The sequence below is a fragment of the Megalops cyprinoides genome, chromosome 18, assembly GCF_013368585.1.
Source record: "Megalops cyprinoides isolate fMegCyp1 chromosome 18, fMegCyp1.pri, whole genome shotgun sequence".
Classification (NCBI taxonomy): Eukaryota; Metazoa; Chordata; class Actinopteri; order Elopiformes; family Megalopidae; genus Megalops; species Megalops cyprinoides.
In genome coordinates this window covers 7,027,770-7,042,333 of record NC_050600.1, presented here as the reverse complement: position 1 = coordinate 7,042,333, position 14,564 = coordinate 7,027,770, and the positions used below count along the sequence as shown (strand labels likewise).

General features: G+C 48.2%; 1 protein-coding gene across 1 annotated transcript in view; it reads left to right on the top strand.

Annotated features, from left to right (window-relative positions):
• Positions 1–14,564, top strand: part of spata5 (spermatogenesis associated 5) — a 93,432-nt gene that overhangs the window by 13,985 nt on the left and 64,883 nt on the right. Inside the window, exons 10-14 of the mRNA XM_036551797.1 lie at positions 1,564–1,718; positions 3,856–4,065; positions 7,563–7,616; positions 7,913–7,992; positions 10,486–10,612. Of these exons, the coding sequence (XP_036407690.1) occupies positions 1,564–1,718; positions 3,856–4,065; positions 7,563–7,616; positions 7,913–7,992; positions 10,486–10,612 (626 nt within the window). The remainder of the gene's footprint in view (positions 1–1,563; positions 1,719–3,855; positions 4,066–7,562; positions 7,617–7,912; positions 7,993–10,485; positions 10,613–14,564) is intronic.

Here is a 14,564-nt window from a genome sequence, read left to right as displayed (position 1 = left end):
TTCCGTCAGACACACACCCTGGGCATGAAAGAAAACTGGCCTTGCATGTGGCTTTGCTAGCCCGGTGTGAACAGGTCATAACAATCTTTTGATGAACTGCGAATGTTTTCTTTCACTCTGACGTGATTGGCAAAAAGGGTGAGTCTTCTGTGCTGTGAAGACAAGGCAGCCATGTAAAACAGCTTTATATCTGTACCCATACTGATCTGGGTGAACTTGGCTTTCCACATCTTCAGAAGGCTGAAAGCCCTCAGACCAGCCCGGTCGGGGCCCGGTTTGCTCTGTCCAGGAACACGCACCTCCCTCTTTCCCAGGGCCTCACTTCCTCAGCCATTCTGGGTTTTGCTGTGGAAACGGAGACGAGCCAGAGCAGTGATCCCACTTTGGGGTTTGCTGGTGAATACGGCCGTCGGGCTGTGGTCCTTGTTCTTGTTTGCTGTCTTGTTGCTGCGTTTCAGGGCGTAGTTCGTGGGGTGGTTTGTCCGTTTCCCTGTCCCCGGGAGCGTGCTTCTTGGCCCTCTTCCCCAGCAGCTCCCTCTGGTTCTATCTCTCGGAGCTCAGGCTTTGCATGGCCTCATCCAGCCCAAGGCTGCGGTCTTGTGTGTCCAATCCACAGGAAACGTGCGAGAAAACAGCTGCCACTGATGTAATGGACCCGTTCCTGTTCATACATCCCTTTTCCCGGGTGTTGTTTGTTGAACAGACAATAGGACGTGCCGCATTTCAGGAGAGGATCCTGATCTCCCAAAACGTACGCATACATTGCTGGATTGTGCCACTTCATGTGAGAGAGAGTCCACGTTTGCTTTTTTTTTCTGCATCTGGATGGATCGGCATGAACTAACTACACGCGAATATGTACTGTGACACATGTTGGCTGTGACACATGTTGGCTTGAACGGTTTGAAGCGCATAACTCCACTGGAAGTTTTGACCTGAACAGAGTTCAGCTCAATTAGCATTTGCAGTGAACCCTGTTTTCATGAGACAGTGATGGTTTAACTATTTAAATAAATAAATAAAATGTTAACATAACAAGACAGCAGGTGGCTTATACAACAGCAACACATTCTGCCAGGCAACAAAGCTTTCTGCGAGATGGCTGTAATTGAACTTGTACAAAGTAAGATAGATAGGTAATTGGGAGGATGAGGTGAAGTGATTCGCAATACACAAACCCCATAAAAAAATACTTAGCTAAGTGTGCAATTTGAACAAGCTACCCATATCTAGGTGTTTGCCTTGTTCCTTAATGCAGTCACGGTGTCCATATAACTTTTCTTCCGCTCCTTCGGAAGCTTTTCGGAAACAATGCAGTACCTGTAGCTAGCTACGAGGGTAGACCAGGTTTGTCTGGTTTTAACAAAGCTGAAGATTTTCAACTAAACACTACCATTGCGTCCATGTTCCATCAACACACATAGCTACTTTAGTCAGTCCTGTTTGAGTTTTTTTTTTTTTTAACATTCATATTACATTGCAAATTTCAAGTTGTTGTGTCATGTTGGCCAAGGTGAACCCTGGGTGGTTGGACTCACTTCAGGTGTTTTTGTCTGTACGCAGGGCTGCATGCGCTAAAGAGAGTGCTTGGGGGGCACCCCGATCTCTCCGACCTTCAGGCGATGGGCAGAGTGACGGTCACTTTGCAGGATCTTCAGCTGGCCATGTCGGAGGTCAAACCAAGTGCCATGAGGGAGGTGGCCGTCGACGTCCCCAAGGTTGGTGTCCTGCTGAGCATTCTGCGATTGATTCATATTAATGGTTGAGCCACCAAATTTGGCCAGGTACTAGTCACGTTCAGAATCAAGAGTGTGCATGAAATCTACTGGATCAGTGTCAGAAGATGCTTGCCCCATCTTGGTGGGAGCAGAGCAGTCAGAGATCCACTTATAAGTGGATCTGTACATCAGAAGACTAGCCCTGGTGATAGCTGCTTTTGTTAAAGGTAATGAATCACATGGTTAGCAGCGGGGAGGTTTGCACTGAGACTACAGGATGTTTGGAGTTTGCACATGCAAGACATAACCTAGAGGAAGAGCCTCACATCATCTCTGTGTTAATTGAAAGCAGATCAGGCGATATTGGTTTCTGCCAGTAATGCTGAATTTCCTATGCTGTATTGAGATCACCCCCGAAATGTTCAGCTTTTGCGGCCAGATGCTGGAAACAAAGGCGGTTTTCAGTTCCCCCAACGCAGCTGAAGGGCCAGCCACAAAGGCCCACATGATTATATCCACATGAGTGAAAACATTTGTTTCTAATCCATTTATATAAGACACTTCCAGCGGAGCTGGACAGGAATCTGCCTCGGAGACTGGACCTGGATCAGGCACCACAGCGGAAATTCTTTCCTCTCCCTCACTCGCTGCTCTCGGGGAAGTCCTGCAACCTTCACCCGTCAGAGAAGGGCCAAGACGCCCCTCGTAAACTTCAGAAACACCCGTAAAAGATAATAACCAGTGATCGCGAATATCCGCAGTGAAGTGTGACTCAAACCTCCTCACCCCTTTTGTTCTTGCCTTCTTGCGCGCTGTTCGTGACAAAGAGCTATGCAATTAAACCCCCCCCCCTTTTTTATCATTCATTTTTCACTGTACAAAAAAAAGGAATAAAAAAAACACACGTTCCAGAAATCTTTCTTGTGCACATCTGAACACCTGTTTGGGCCCTTCCAGGAAGCCAATAGATTTATAACACGCAGGTACTGGCGGAGGCCGTGCCGACACAGTGCCGTACCGCGCGGCCCCGTGCTCTCTTCCTCTCCGTAAAATGTTTAGCGTCTGGTATCTACAGTATGTGGCTGGCCGCCAGGTTTCCATTAGGTGCTCCGTCCGCTGGAGACGGCCCGCGTTGGCCCGCGGTGTGTCACCGTGCTGATGAGACGAATTTGGGGGGGGGGTGTTTTCCAACCCTGCGGTGCTCCTATCTGCGTGATGTCCGCACGCCGCACGCCCCCCCGGCCCCGCTCCCTGCGTCGCCCTCCCGTTCTGCCGCGGGGCCTGCTGTCGCTTCCCCCCTCGCCGGTCCAGCTGTCGCTGCGGGTTTGCTGCCCCCATTTCCCGTGTCGGGAGTCCTGACTTGCCTTTTCCAGCAACAGAGGACTTTTACAAAATAAGTCAGAAGATTTATCATCAGTTTGCAGGTTTTGCACGTATTGAAGGATTTGGTGTGTGGGAGCCAGTGCACGTACACAAGCTTGCATTCTGGCTGTAATGCAAGGGGACTGTATTTCAGCTGTATTTCAAGGGGGAAAGAAATTGACCTTTACGACGGTTCTGTTCTGATGTCATAGACGCATCTTGATATCCAAGCTGGACAGCAGTTCGTTTCCCCCCCCCCCCCCCCCATTTTCTGCAATGTAGGGATATTATGATTTTGTTTGGGAAAAGCATACCTTATTCTGTCAAACTTAGTTTTGTTTTTTCATTTTTTTTAGTCGCCTAATCATATGAATGAGAGCTTAGAAATTGTAATTCAGTGCTGTGCAAAAACGTTATACTGGCAAAACAGCTGGCTAACGTTTGCCTAGCTAGCTAGCTATCAATTGATGCTTGGCTCGCTAGCTAGCTTGTTAAAGTTCCCTGTACATTTTATCACCTTTTTCACCAACTTAGCTTTGTTTGAAACTTCTGATTTCATGTAACGATATTAAGACCAGCCCCCATTTGGTGTTATAAACATCCTGCCAACTAAATGTACTTTAGTAGTGGTGGCCCCAACTTTTCCCTATGGGCTTGCCCCACATCATTCCTATCAGTTCTTTCACTGAAGGCAGTGAAGACCCAGTCTGTTGGGGGAAAAAAAAGCACTTATTCACACAATTATCTTGAGCATGTCCTCTTTTTTTTGGCACAGGTTCGCTGGTCAGATGTGGGCGGGATGGAGCTGGTCAAGCTGAAATTGAAGCAGGCCGTGGAGTGGCCCCTGAGGCACCCCGAGTCCTTCTCCCGCATGGGCATCCAGCCCCCCAAAGGAGTGCTGCTCTATGGACCCCCTGGCTGCTCGAAAACCATGATCGCCAAGGCCCTGGCCAACGAGAGCGGGCTCAACTTCCTGGCTGTCAAGGTAGTGTGTGTGTCCTTGAGTGTGCATATGTGTGTCCGTTTGTAATTTTAATTTTGAAAAAATATTTCTGGCTATTTTGAAGAATGTAAAACATAAGAGTCAATGTTTATAATCACTATAATTATAATAATGGAAACCATTATTAAAATAGTAATGGTCACATTATTATAATAATAACAGTCACTGCGTAATTCCATTTGTGTTATTTCGTAGTTTTATGTCTGTACTATTATTCTAAAATGTGGAAAATAGTACAAAGAATAACCCTTCTATGAATCGGTGTGTCCAAACTTTTGACGAGTACTGCATGTATGTCTGTGTGTTTGCATTTCTGAGCGCGCTGGCCTGTGTGTGTACATGTGTGTGGATGTCTGTGTGTGTGTATGTGTTTGTATGTCTGTGTGTGTGTGTGTGTGTGTGTGTGTGTGTGTGTGTGTGTGTTTATAGGTTATGGGTAAGTAGGTTTGTTCTTGGAGTCCAGGGCCTGTGTGAAAGAGTAATGGAGTACAAGATAACTGTCTGCACTTTGTTTGTGCTGAAAAAACAGCTGTAAAGTTTTCATTGGTGAAGTGTGGCACCGGGCTAAAATGGCTAACAATATGGCGTAACTTGTTTCGACCTACGGTCTTCATCAGTCAACAGCAGGTTTTATGTTTCTGTAATGTTGAAATTAGAGCGCCTTATCAGCCACTGTAGGCTGGCGCCACACTCTGCTAATTCAAATCTCACCACAGGAACAAGGTTGCCCTCTTTGATTTAGTTTTGAATTCTTTTGCCGTAGTTTTGGCCGCTTTTTTCCTTCCAGCTCTTTTCCTTTTGTTACGTTCTCCTGCTTGGATTGACACAAAGGTAACACCGTGACACCACTCTAGTGTAAGTGTACCTCAGCCACTCAGTTAACATGACTTCTAGGACTCTCAAACAGCGATGGTGACAAATGGCTGACCTTGTTTAAATGTCTTTTAGTTCTTTAGCCACTGTGATCTCTGTGCCACAGTCATTGCCACTAGGTGTGATTTTGTTTGTTGCGATGTTGTTTTTCAGATCTGCTGAAGTCGGGGCTGTTGCACAGCCATAGGACAGTGCTAAAGTTACAGTGAAGATTGTTTATGCTGTCGCTTCATGTATTTGTACTATTATACATTGAATGTGCGTATGAGTTGGTGTGCTTGAGGTAGCCCCAGCGGAGTTCCTTATATCAGGACTCCACGGTGATCTGTGTGCTGTCAGGGCTAACCCCCCCCAATCTCCGTGCTCTCCCTGGAGCCCCGGCCCACAGACCCACGGGCCTCCTCACTTGACCTCCCCTGACCCACGCGTTTGTCCTCTCCATTCATCACGGCGAGACGTGCTCCAGCCCAAACTTCCTCCCCCCCCGCCCGTCTCCCTCGCGGGGAGACGGATGGGGCCTGGAGCTGTCGGTCGCTTGCCAGGGTTGTTTGCCAGCTGTCGCGGGGCTGTCGTGCGGGAGCGCATGACGGGGTCCTGACAGGATCACTCAGCGGGCCTCTGATTAAAACGGTTCAGACCCGGACAGCGGCACTCTGGGGGAACGCTGTGTGTGGGGGGGTGGGGGGCGTGGCTGTGGATAGGGCCTTCTTGAGCAGTTCCTTTATATTCAGGATCATTTGTGTGGTTCCTTTAGGTTCAGGGTCATTTGTGTGGTTCCTTTAGGTTCAGGATCATTTGTGTGGTTGCCTTATGGTCAGGGTCTTATGTATGCTCTCACAGTCCATCCACATTGTGTTTAAGGCTCCACTTATAATCCTCGGATTATATCATTCGTTTTTTTGTATTTCAATATAAGGAGCATATTTTACTTCAGCTCCAGACTCATTAACTTTAATTAACTCCCTGCACATAAAGATTGGTGCTCATCAGAGTCTGTGAGGGTAATGATGTAATTTCCTGTTTCCTCTGTTTAGAAAGGGATCAGCAGCCACAAATAAACAATCTCCGGCCCGTAATTAAACGGCTAACCTCCACTTCTCCGTGTTTACTTTTAAGATTGAAACAAACAAGCCTTATTGCATGTGTAACTTTCCAGTCTTAAACGAGCGACCCCGCATTAAAAATGACAAGTAGCAGCGCGGCCCGACTCTGGTATGATTACACCGATGGCACCTGGACGTGGCACATTGTCCCTGTCAAATAAATGAAAATAAGCTTCAGGAGGAATGCTGAGGGGAGCTGAGAAGCAGCAGGCGAATGCCTTCCACAGGGTTTGTCTGTGGAGAGGGCCCTGCTGGTAAGAAACTTTTGACTTAATGAGAGCTCCCTAAGTGCTGGTTACCCCCGCAGCTGTGTCAGGCAAGGCTGTTATTTGAGTGTCGTCTCCCTGGGAGCCTGTGGGTGCAAAAAAGAGAAGAGCAGGCGAGGAGGAGGCGTCAGTGGCTGCTTGTGGATGTTTATCTGCCCTGGAGGAAGAGAGGTCTTTTCGGATCCTCCCAGCCCTGTGCTCCTTCCTTTGTCCCCTACGCTGTTTCAATTGCCTCTTTTTTTCCCCCCTCTTAAATAACTGCCCTTTAATCAGAGAGAGATTTCTTGGCAGGAGTTCAGCTGTAACTCAGAATGGCTTTTTTGTGGTTTGTTTGTAGATCTTGCCCCCCCCCCCCCCCCCCCCCCAGCCCACCCCAGCCCCCCCCCCCCCCCCACCATCACCGCCTCCCTCTTTGGTATACCAAGGTAGAGGCGTCCACAGGTAACCTTTGGCTTTGTGGTTGCAAACTTTTTTTTTCCGTGACTTTACGAGGAAGGAGGGTTTGTGGTACGTTTTTTAGTACTGCTAGAAGGAATTCAGGGGAATTTAGGAAATCAGAAAGCAGATTGGTCAGGTCTCTGTTCTTTTTGTTTGTCCACGAATCCCTTTTCTTGACATGCTGTTCCTAAATCAGCGATTTGGCTTCATAAAGTCTATTCATGAACTATCTTTCCTCATTTTCGGAGCTAACGTAGAGCCACTTTAAGCGGCAAGGCTACAACTGGTAAAGCATTCTGTGTTCACCGAAGTATTCCTATTCCTGAATAATTTCAGTGATGTGTGTCTGCCTATGTCCCGCGCCACTGGGATGAACCGTAACTGTTTAGAACAAACTGGCTGATTTGCTGAGAACTTGATCTTTGTGACACTGACAGGCTCTGTGCTTTTAGTTCTTCAGCACTTTTTCCTCTGCTGCTACGCACCATGTCAGCCGCGTCCGGCAGGGAGAATTTCCCACCTCACGCAGCATAGCGGTGATAATCTGCCTCAGCTTCCTGTCTCGCTCCACGACCTGACACTGCCACCCTTCATTTGCCAACCGCGTGGCCAGTCTGTCAGCGTCTGCAGTACTCTGAATGCGTTGTTTAAGTTTTTTCTCAGAGAGCACCTGGGTTTTCTTAGGCTACTTCATGATTTCCATTTCCGCGTGGAGCGCAGGGAATCATATTTCCCGGCACACTGCAACGCCAACGGCCATTGCCTCATGGAGAGTAAAATCACTGTCCCTCTCTTTCAGGGTCCAGAGCTGCTGAGTAAATACGTGGGCGAGTCTGAGAGGGCAGTCAGAGAGGTAGGAGCACGCCTGACTAACTCACCTGGAAATGTCAGTGGCCAAGCACAGTCCTTTTGTCTCCCTCCCTCGCTCACCTGTAGAGCTGCGCATCTGAGGGTTATCTGATGCTTATTTGACCATGGGGTGAGCGGGTTCGTCTGTGGATGTAGATTTTAGACTGAGCGTGGCGGGAACGGGAGCGGGACAGGAGCGCTGTGCTTTGCCTCACGAGCGAAACTCGCATTCTCCGTGTGACGAATGGCAGCCGCGTCACCTGTCTGTGCTGCCCTCTCCCCCTGTTGTCTGCACCGCAGGTTTTCAGGAAGGCGAGAGCGGTGGCCCCTTCCATTGTGTTCTTCGACGAGATCGATGCCCTCGCCGTCGAGAGAGGAAGGTAGGTTTCCTGTCTGTCGCTCAGCGTGGGGGGGGGGCCCAAAACAGGCAGGCGTGACAAAGTTCATTGATAAATTGAAGCCCGTTGAGAACACGTGTTGGTACTCTCTGCCAGCGTCTACACATGGAACGCTTTACCGGCATTAAGGGAAAGCAGGCGTTTAAAAACAGTGAGCAATGCGGTTTCGTTGCAGCGCTGTCGCTGAGAGTGAGTAATCTGGTCCGGAGTGCGAAGTAATGTAATGTTGTATTGTGTCGAACAGACTGCAGACCTGTCACAGAACTCTCTTTCAAGTGACTCTCCCACGTCGTGGTCTCTGCCGTCAGGGCCAGCTCGCGGGCCGCCGAACGGCGTACCGCTGAGCTCCGTCCGAAAGTGCTTGTGTCTGGGAAGGCATTCTGACAGCGCCCTGATGACGATCGCGATGGGGGGGGGGTTTGCGGCTGTTTGGACTGGACGACACGCCATGCACGGAGATCCGTACAGACGAGCCGCGTGAGCTTGCCATGGCGGTGACCACGCCGCCGCCGCCGTGACGGGATGGCGCGTGGAACATCTGTGGCGGAGTCATGGGGGGAACGAGGGGGACGGGGGGGGACAGACACGCCATTGTGCAGTCCCAGGCAGATGGGGAGGTGGATTATGAACCGTAGTTCCCAGTAAACCTCACTGAAACTAAATGGTGTGGGAGCTCAGACAAAACCGACATGGCCCCCTTCGCCCTGCCCCCCCCGAGCCCATTGGACACGGCCCAGGGTGTGCAGATGCGCTCTGTGTTTTTTTTCCTCTTCTCATCCACCCTGTCAGCGGATTTAGCCTTAATCCCGAATTACCATCTCTGGACTGAGTGTTCGGTGGGTCTGCACCCACTCTCTGGAAGGGGGAGAAGTGGTCCTGGAATTCATGTTTGCTGCAAAACCTCCGTCATTAAAATGCAGTCAGGGGGCCACATGTCCAAAAGATGGGTTGTTTATCAGTTATGAGAACCACAGAATTTCATGAATGAAGCTCTTTAGGTAGAGCAGATGGTCTCAGAATGTGGATTCTTCAGTTACAGCCGACAGCCGAAGAATGTAGATTCTTTAGTTGGAGCATTATGTTACATTACATTATTGTCATTTAGCAGACACTCTTACCCAGACTTGCACAGGTTACAATTTCATACAGCTGGATATTTACTGAGGCAGTTGTGGGTTAGGTACATTGCACAAGGGTACAACAGTAGTGCCCCAGCAGGGAATCGATCCAGCAACCTTTCAGTTACAAGTCCTTCTCCTTACCACCACACCACACTGTTCACTCTTTCACACTGCTGTCCTCTAGAAGCAATTGGCAGATGGATTCAGAATGTGGATTGTTTAGTTAGAGCAGACTGATTCAGAATGTAGATTCTTCAGTTGGAGTGAATGGAATCAGAATATAGATTCTTTAGTTAGAGCAGATGGATCCAGAATATGGATTCTTTTCTTAGAGCTGGTGATCTCACAATGTAGACTCTTGAGCTGAGGGAGGCTTCTTGACCGATCAGCCTTGATATGTAAGAGGTATTTACTGTCAGTGGGGCTCTTCCTGGTGGAGGGCTGTTCCTCACTGGCTGTCAGAGGGGGCGTTTGGCTGTCCTGGCACCCTCGTCTGGGAGAAGATGCATGCCGCTCCCTGCCTGTCTGTGGAGGACAGCTGTGTTTCATCTCAGGACTGTGCCACAGAAGACCTTGAACTACTACCAGGGCGTGTCTTTTGAGGGGTGCTTGGAGGCGGGACTAACAGTTAACATAGACGATTGTCTGAGATGGCGCTAGAAGCTACAAGCACACATTTACCAATCACGTGTTTGTTGTAGTGCAAACTCCGCCCACCTGGGATATGCATCCAATGGGACAGTGTCTACCGCATGTGTCAGTGACACTGGAGACCTCACCCCCAGCAGAGAGAACAGTAATGAGAAATGAAGCAGTCACAGGAGCTGCCACTCTGAGAGGGCGCTGATGAAGGCACAAGAATTACTGGTGCTCAGTAGAAAACATTTTCACATCTATATTCTGAATGTTCGAGGCTTTCACGCATCAAAAGGTGTATAATAATAATTGAAAATAACGATTTTTGGATGTCTTTTCAGCTGCTGGGTACAATTGATTTCGTTAGGTCTGGGTTGGATGCATTTCCGTTATTTGGTCCAGTGATGAAATATTTTGTAAATGACTGGTTTGAGTAGAAATATAAGCGTGTTTCATTATTCGCCAGTAAACCCTGTGTGAAACTCCCATCTTAAGCCAGCACCCTCAGTCACGTGAAGCTCCTGGTTAGCGCTAACTTGCTAAGGGATCCTCACATCAGTAATGCAGTGAATCGAATAATACCTCATTTAGAAGAAATTAATGTAATATGCTGTCCCTTTTTTTCCCCCAAAACCCCTCATAGTGAAATGGTCAGCGGCGGCGTGTGTGGCTAGCGTTAGTGTGTCGCTGTGTGTTAAGCTTCACTTGTGCTGTGCAGCTCTTCGGGATCGGGAGCCGTGGCCGACCGCGTGCTGGCCCAGCTGCTGACGGAGATGGATGGGATCGAGCAGCTCCGCGACGTCACCGTCCTGGCAGCCACCAACCGGCCGGACGTGATAGATAAGGTAAGGCCCGCCGCTTATCCGCCATCTCTGAGGGGAGACTTCCTGCACCCGAGATCAAAGACAGCCCTCCATTCCTGTCAAAACAGTCCATGAAAAAGGAGGGCGCTGTGCAGACCCCCCCCCACCCCCCATTCAGATCTCGCTCCCCTTTTTCGCTGGGAGAAAGGAGCCCGGCGCTCACGTCCCTTATCGCCCCCCGATCTCCTGTCTCGCTTCCTCAGGGGCAGGTAGGGAGAGAGGGCCCGTAGCAGGAGCTGCGAGTGTGAGCCCTGATGCACCGGGCGGGCAGGGGGTTGGCCTCACCGCAGGGGACCGGAGCGGCATCTCCTGTGTGTGACGGGGCTGTCGGATGCCGAGGGCCTCACCTCGGATTTCCACCCCACAACCATCACCTCCTCCCCCCCCCCGTCTCTCCCCCTCCCTCTCACCCCCTCCCTCTCGTCCATCGATGCCTGCAAACAGCCGTTGGTCCGCAGTGGACCCCCGCCACCCCGGCCGCTAAGAAAACATCCCCTCTGTGGCATTTGGGGTGGGGGGGCTGGGGGGGTGGGGGGGATTGATACATCACGGCCTTGTGGCGGATATCACTTCCTCCACCGCTGGTATTTTAAGCCCTATTAGCAAGTGTGGCCTGCCCTGGGAAGGCGTGTGGAAGCCCCAGGGATCCCCCCGACGGGGCCGGCGCAGGAAGCGGGCCTGCCAGCTGAGAAATCAGATTAGCGTGCCCTCCTGCCGGGGCTCCATTTCAATGTCAAACACATTAGCCGTGATGGGAAACACAAGCCCGCCGAGCGGAGTGGCGCGTTAGGGACCCCCGGGCTGGCACCCTGGGATCCTCCCCACCCCCTTTATCCCCCCCAAAACCTGTCAACACACTCGAGGGGCCTGGCCCGGGGCCTCCGCCTGAGCCCATTTCCATAAGAATGGCAGGATATGATGGGACAAATGAAGATTAATGGGATATTTGGGTGTCAGTGAACCCATTGTGAGCAGATTGATGCCCGGCAGGGTTTTGGTGCCTCGTTTATTTGATTGAGAGAGAGAGAGAGAGAGAGAGAGAGAGAGAGAGCACGAGAAAGAGAGAGAGTCGAAAAAGGGAATCTGCATTTATTTACAGAGGGGGCTAGAGAAAGCATGCCAGTGACAGCTTTTTACAGCCCCATCACAAGTGTCTACTTCCTACTTATCTCCTTCCTGAAGAAGAGAGAGAGTGCCCTAGTGCAGGCCACGCTGAGAGAGTACTCACTCTCCTCTCTTTCTTCTGGTAATGAAAACGGTGGTGATCTGCACAGGGGGGTGTTGACCCATGAGAGAACCCATTCATGTGGAACAATTTTTACTTTACTTTTTTTTTTTTTTTTTGGTTTTGTCTTTGCAAAACTGTTTTAATAGAGGTTGGCCAGGAAGAAGATATGTGAACGTTCAAAGGGGTAGCAGGAGTTATCATAAATAGATCATTAAATTAGGTCTTAAAAGTCATGCAATGTTTGAAAGAACCTGACTATACAGTATATTTATTGTATAAAAAAACTAATCCTCTTCACAATCCTCACTTTACAAGTTTGTAAGACTTGTGAATTCTGTTCTGTCCACCCATAGTTTAATTTGGATTTGCGTTTTTGTGACTGATTCTTCACCCCCATTAGAACTTTTATTATGCTAACATTTTGAACAAGCCAAATCTCTGGTCAACAGGCTTAATACCCTATTCTAGCAACACTTAACGCTTTCCAGCGGTGAGAAAGAATTTTCAGTGGAAATGATTCCCTCTCTTTGGTTCACATTCTGCTTCGTGTGGTTAAAAAGGCCGCATTGTCCATGCTAAGATTACAGGTTCATACCTTTACAAAGGTTTGTTCAAATAGAACATTAGAAAAGATGTTTATGCATCCACATGTATTGCTTGACTTCATTCTGTCTAGTGGACAGACGTTTGTCTCCCGTGGATTACATGATGCTTTCTGAGTCGAGATTAATCAGATCACAGGTAGTTATTGTGATGACAAACAGGAGGGGGCGCCAAATCAGACATGGGGCACTTTTACTTCTGTAAGACAGTTTGGAACTTTGGCTGACAAACCGGATCTGGTTTTTTTTTTCCCCCTCTGTAAGCACATGTATCTTTTCGATGTCAGTATTGTTTTGGATACCACTGGATACCACTTGTCAGTCCCGTGATGTTTGTGAGCTCCAATGTGCTGTCTGTTGTTAAAGCCTTTAGCACACCATCAACCTAATAACCAATGTCACTTGTCCTTAAATTCATACTAATTCATATTACATAATGATAAAGCTATAGACTAGTGCGTAGTTCATGTCCAAATCAATAAACGGTATGTCTGTGCTGAAATGTCAGGGGTCAGAACTGGAAGACTGCAGGAGTGGCTGCTGGATTCACATCTTTAGGATCCACGGGTCATTCTCCTGGGCTAGAATGTTCTCTGGACAGGGGCCCACTGCTCTGTACTTAATCCAGATAATTCAGCTTTTATCTGCACTTATTTCTTGTGCTGGTCAGTGCCCTGCTGTTTTACCTGATTGCTGGGGATAATAGCAGAAAGGCGGCTTGCGTGTCTTGTCATAAAAAAAAAAAAAAAAAACAGGAGGCAGTGTTTGTTTTAATCTGTGAGCCAGTGGTTGCCGTTTCCCAAAGCGGTCCATTTCAGTCTTGAAACGGCTCCTTCCCCAAGCCCCCCCAACACCCCCCCCTCCCCCTCCAAACAGCCCCCCCCCCAAACAGCCTCCCCAGTAATTTTTAATTTTCCACACATGATTGCAAAGTTGCGGAATCTGACCTCTCTGACCCTTTTTTCTCAGAACTTTCTTAATAATTGTTGGGTGGAAAAAAAAAGTTCCTCACTAATTGCATACCTTCCAGTGCCATTAAAGGAGAGAAAGGACACGCAGAGAGAGAGAGATTACCATACTAAAAATACACTGCCAAAATATCCTTTTTACATACCTAGTGCTGTAAGACACATTTCTGAGCAGTGGGACTGATACAGCAAGCTGTATATGTGACTGAACAGCAGGGCCATGTATAAGTCCTTGGCGCCTTGTTTTTTTTTTTCTTTAAAAATAGCTCTTAACATTATTAATGCTTTTAAGAATGGATTGCAATGTATGGTCCTTTTTAAGTAGACCTGTATTCGTTTACTGTGCTCTTTGTGAAGATTTGCTAGATGGCTTTTTTTTGGCTTTTTTTGGCTTTCGTGGAATGTTGATAGCTTTGATGGCTATTTAATGAGTTGCTGTACTTAACATATTTTATGGAGTTATACACAAATAATTAAAAAAAAAAAACAAAATATACAACATGTTAAACAATTAAATGTGTCAAAGCAACAAGTTCCAATGGCAGTTTAGTGAATGAAATGCCTGCTTTTGTGCCTGCTTACAGACACAGTTTTCCGCAAACAAATGCAAGGTTACTTTAAGGAGTATCATTTTGAGTATTTGTGTATTTGAGTATGTGAGTAAATGAGTATTTTACTAGGAGTGTGTCCTGTGGAGTTTTTGACTGTCAGACTTCCTCCCTCAATACAAACCCATGTAGATGGGAAGTTAGGCCCTACGTCTTTATAGTGAAGCTGCACAGGCACTCCTGATGAGGGAACCGGTTGGATTTCTCGGAAAAGAGGGAAATTGGATGCTCAAACCGTAATGTCTGCACAGTTGTTTACCTTTCTGGAAAAACTTAGGTCTCAGCCTTTGTCTTCTTGGACCGTTTATAGACGTGTCTATTTGTACGTATATATATGTATTCCCCCCCTTAAAAGATGTGCTGAGAGGCTTCAGGCACACAGTGCCTGAACGTTTGAATTATGGAGAGAAACTCAGAAACAGGACACTAAATCACACATACCTGAAGGCCAGAGCAGGGAAGGGGGCTGACAGTTCAGAATTTCAGGTATAGATTTACTGCTTACCTGCAGTAAAATTTCATTTAATT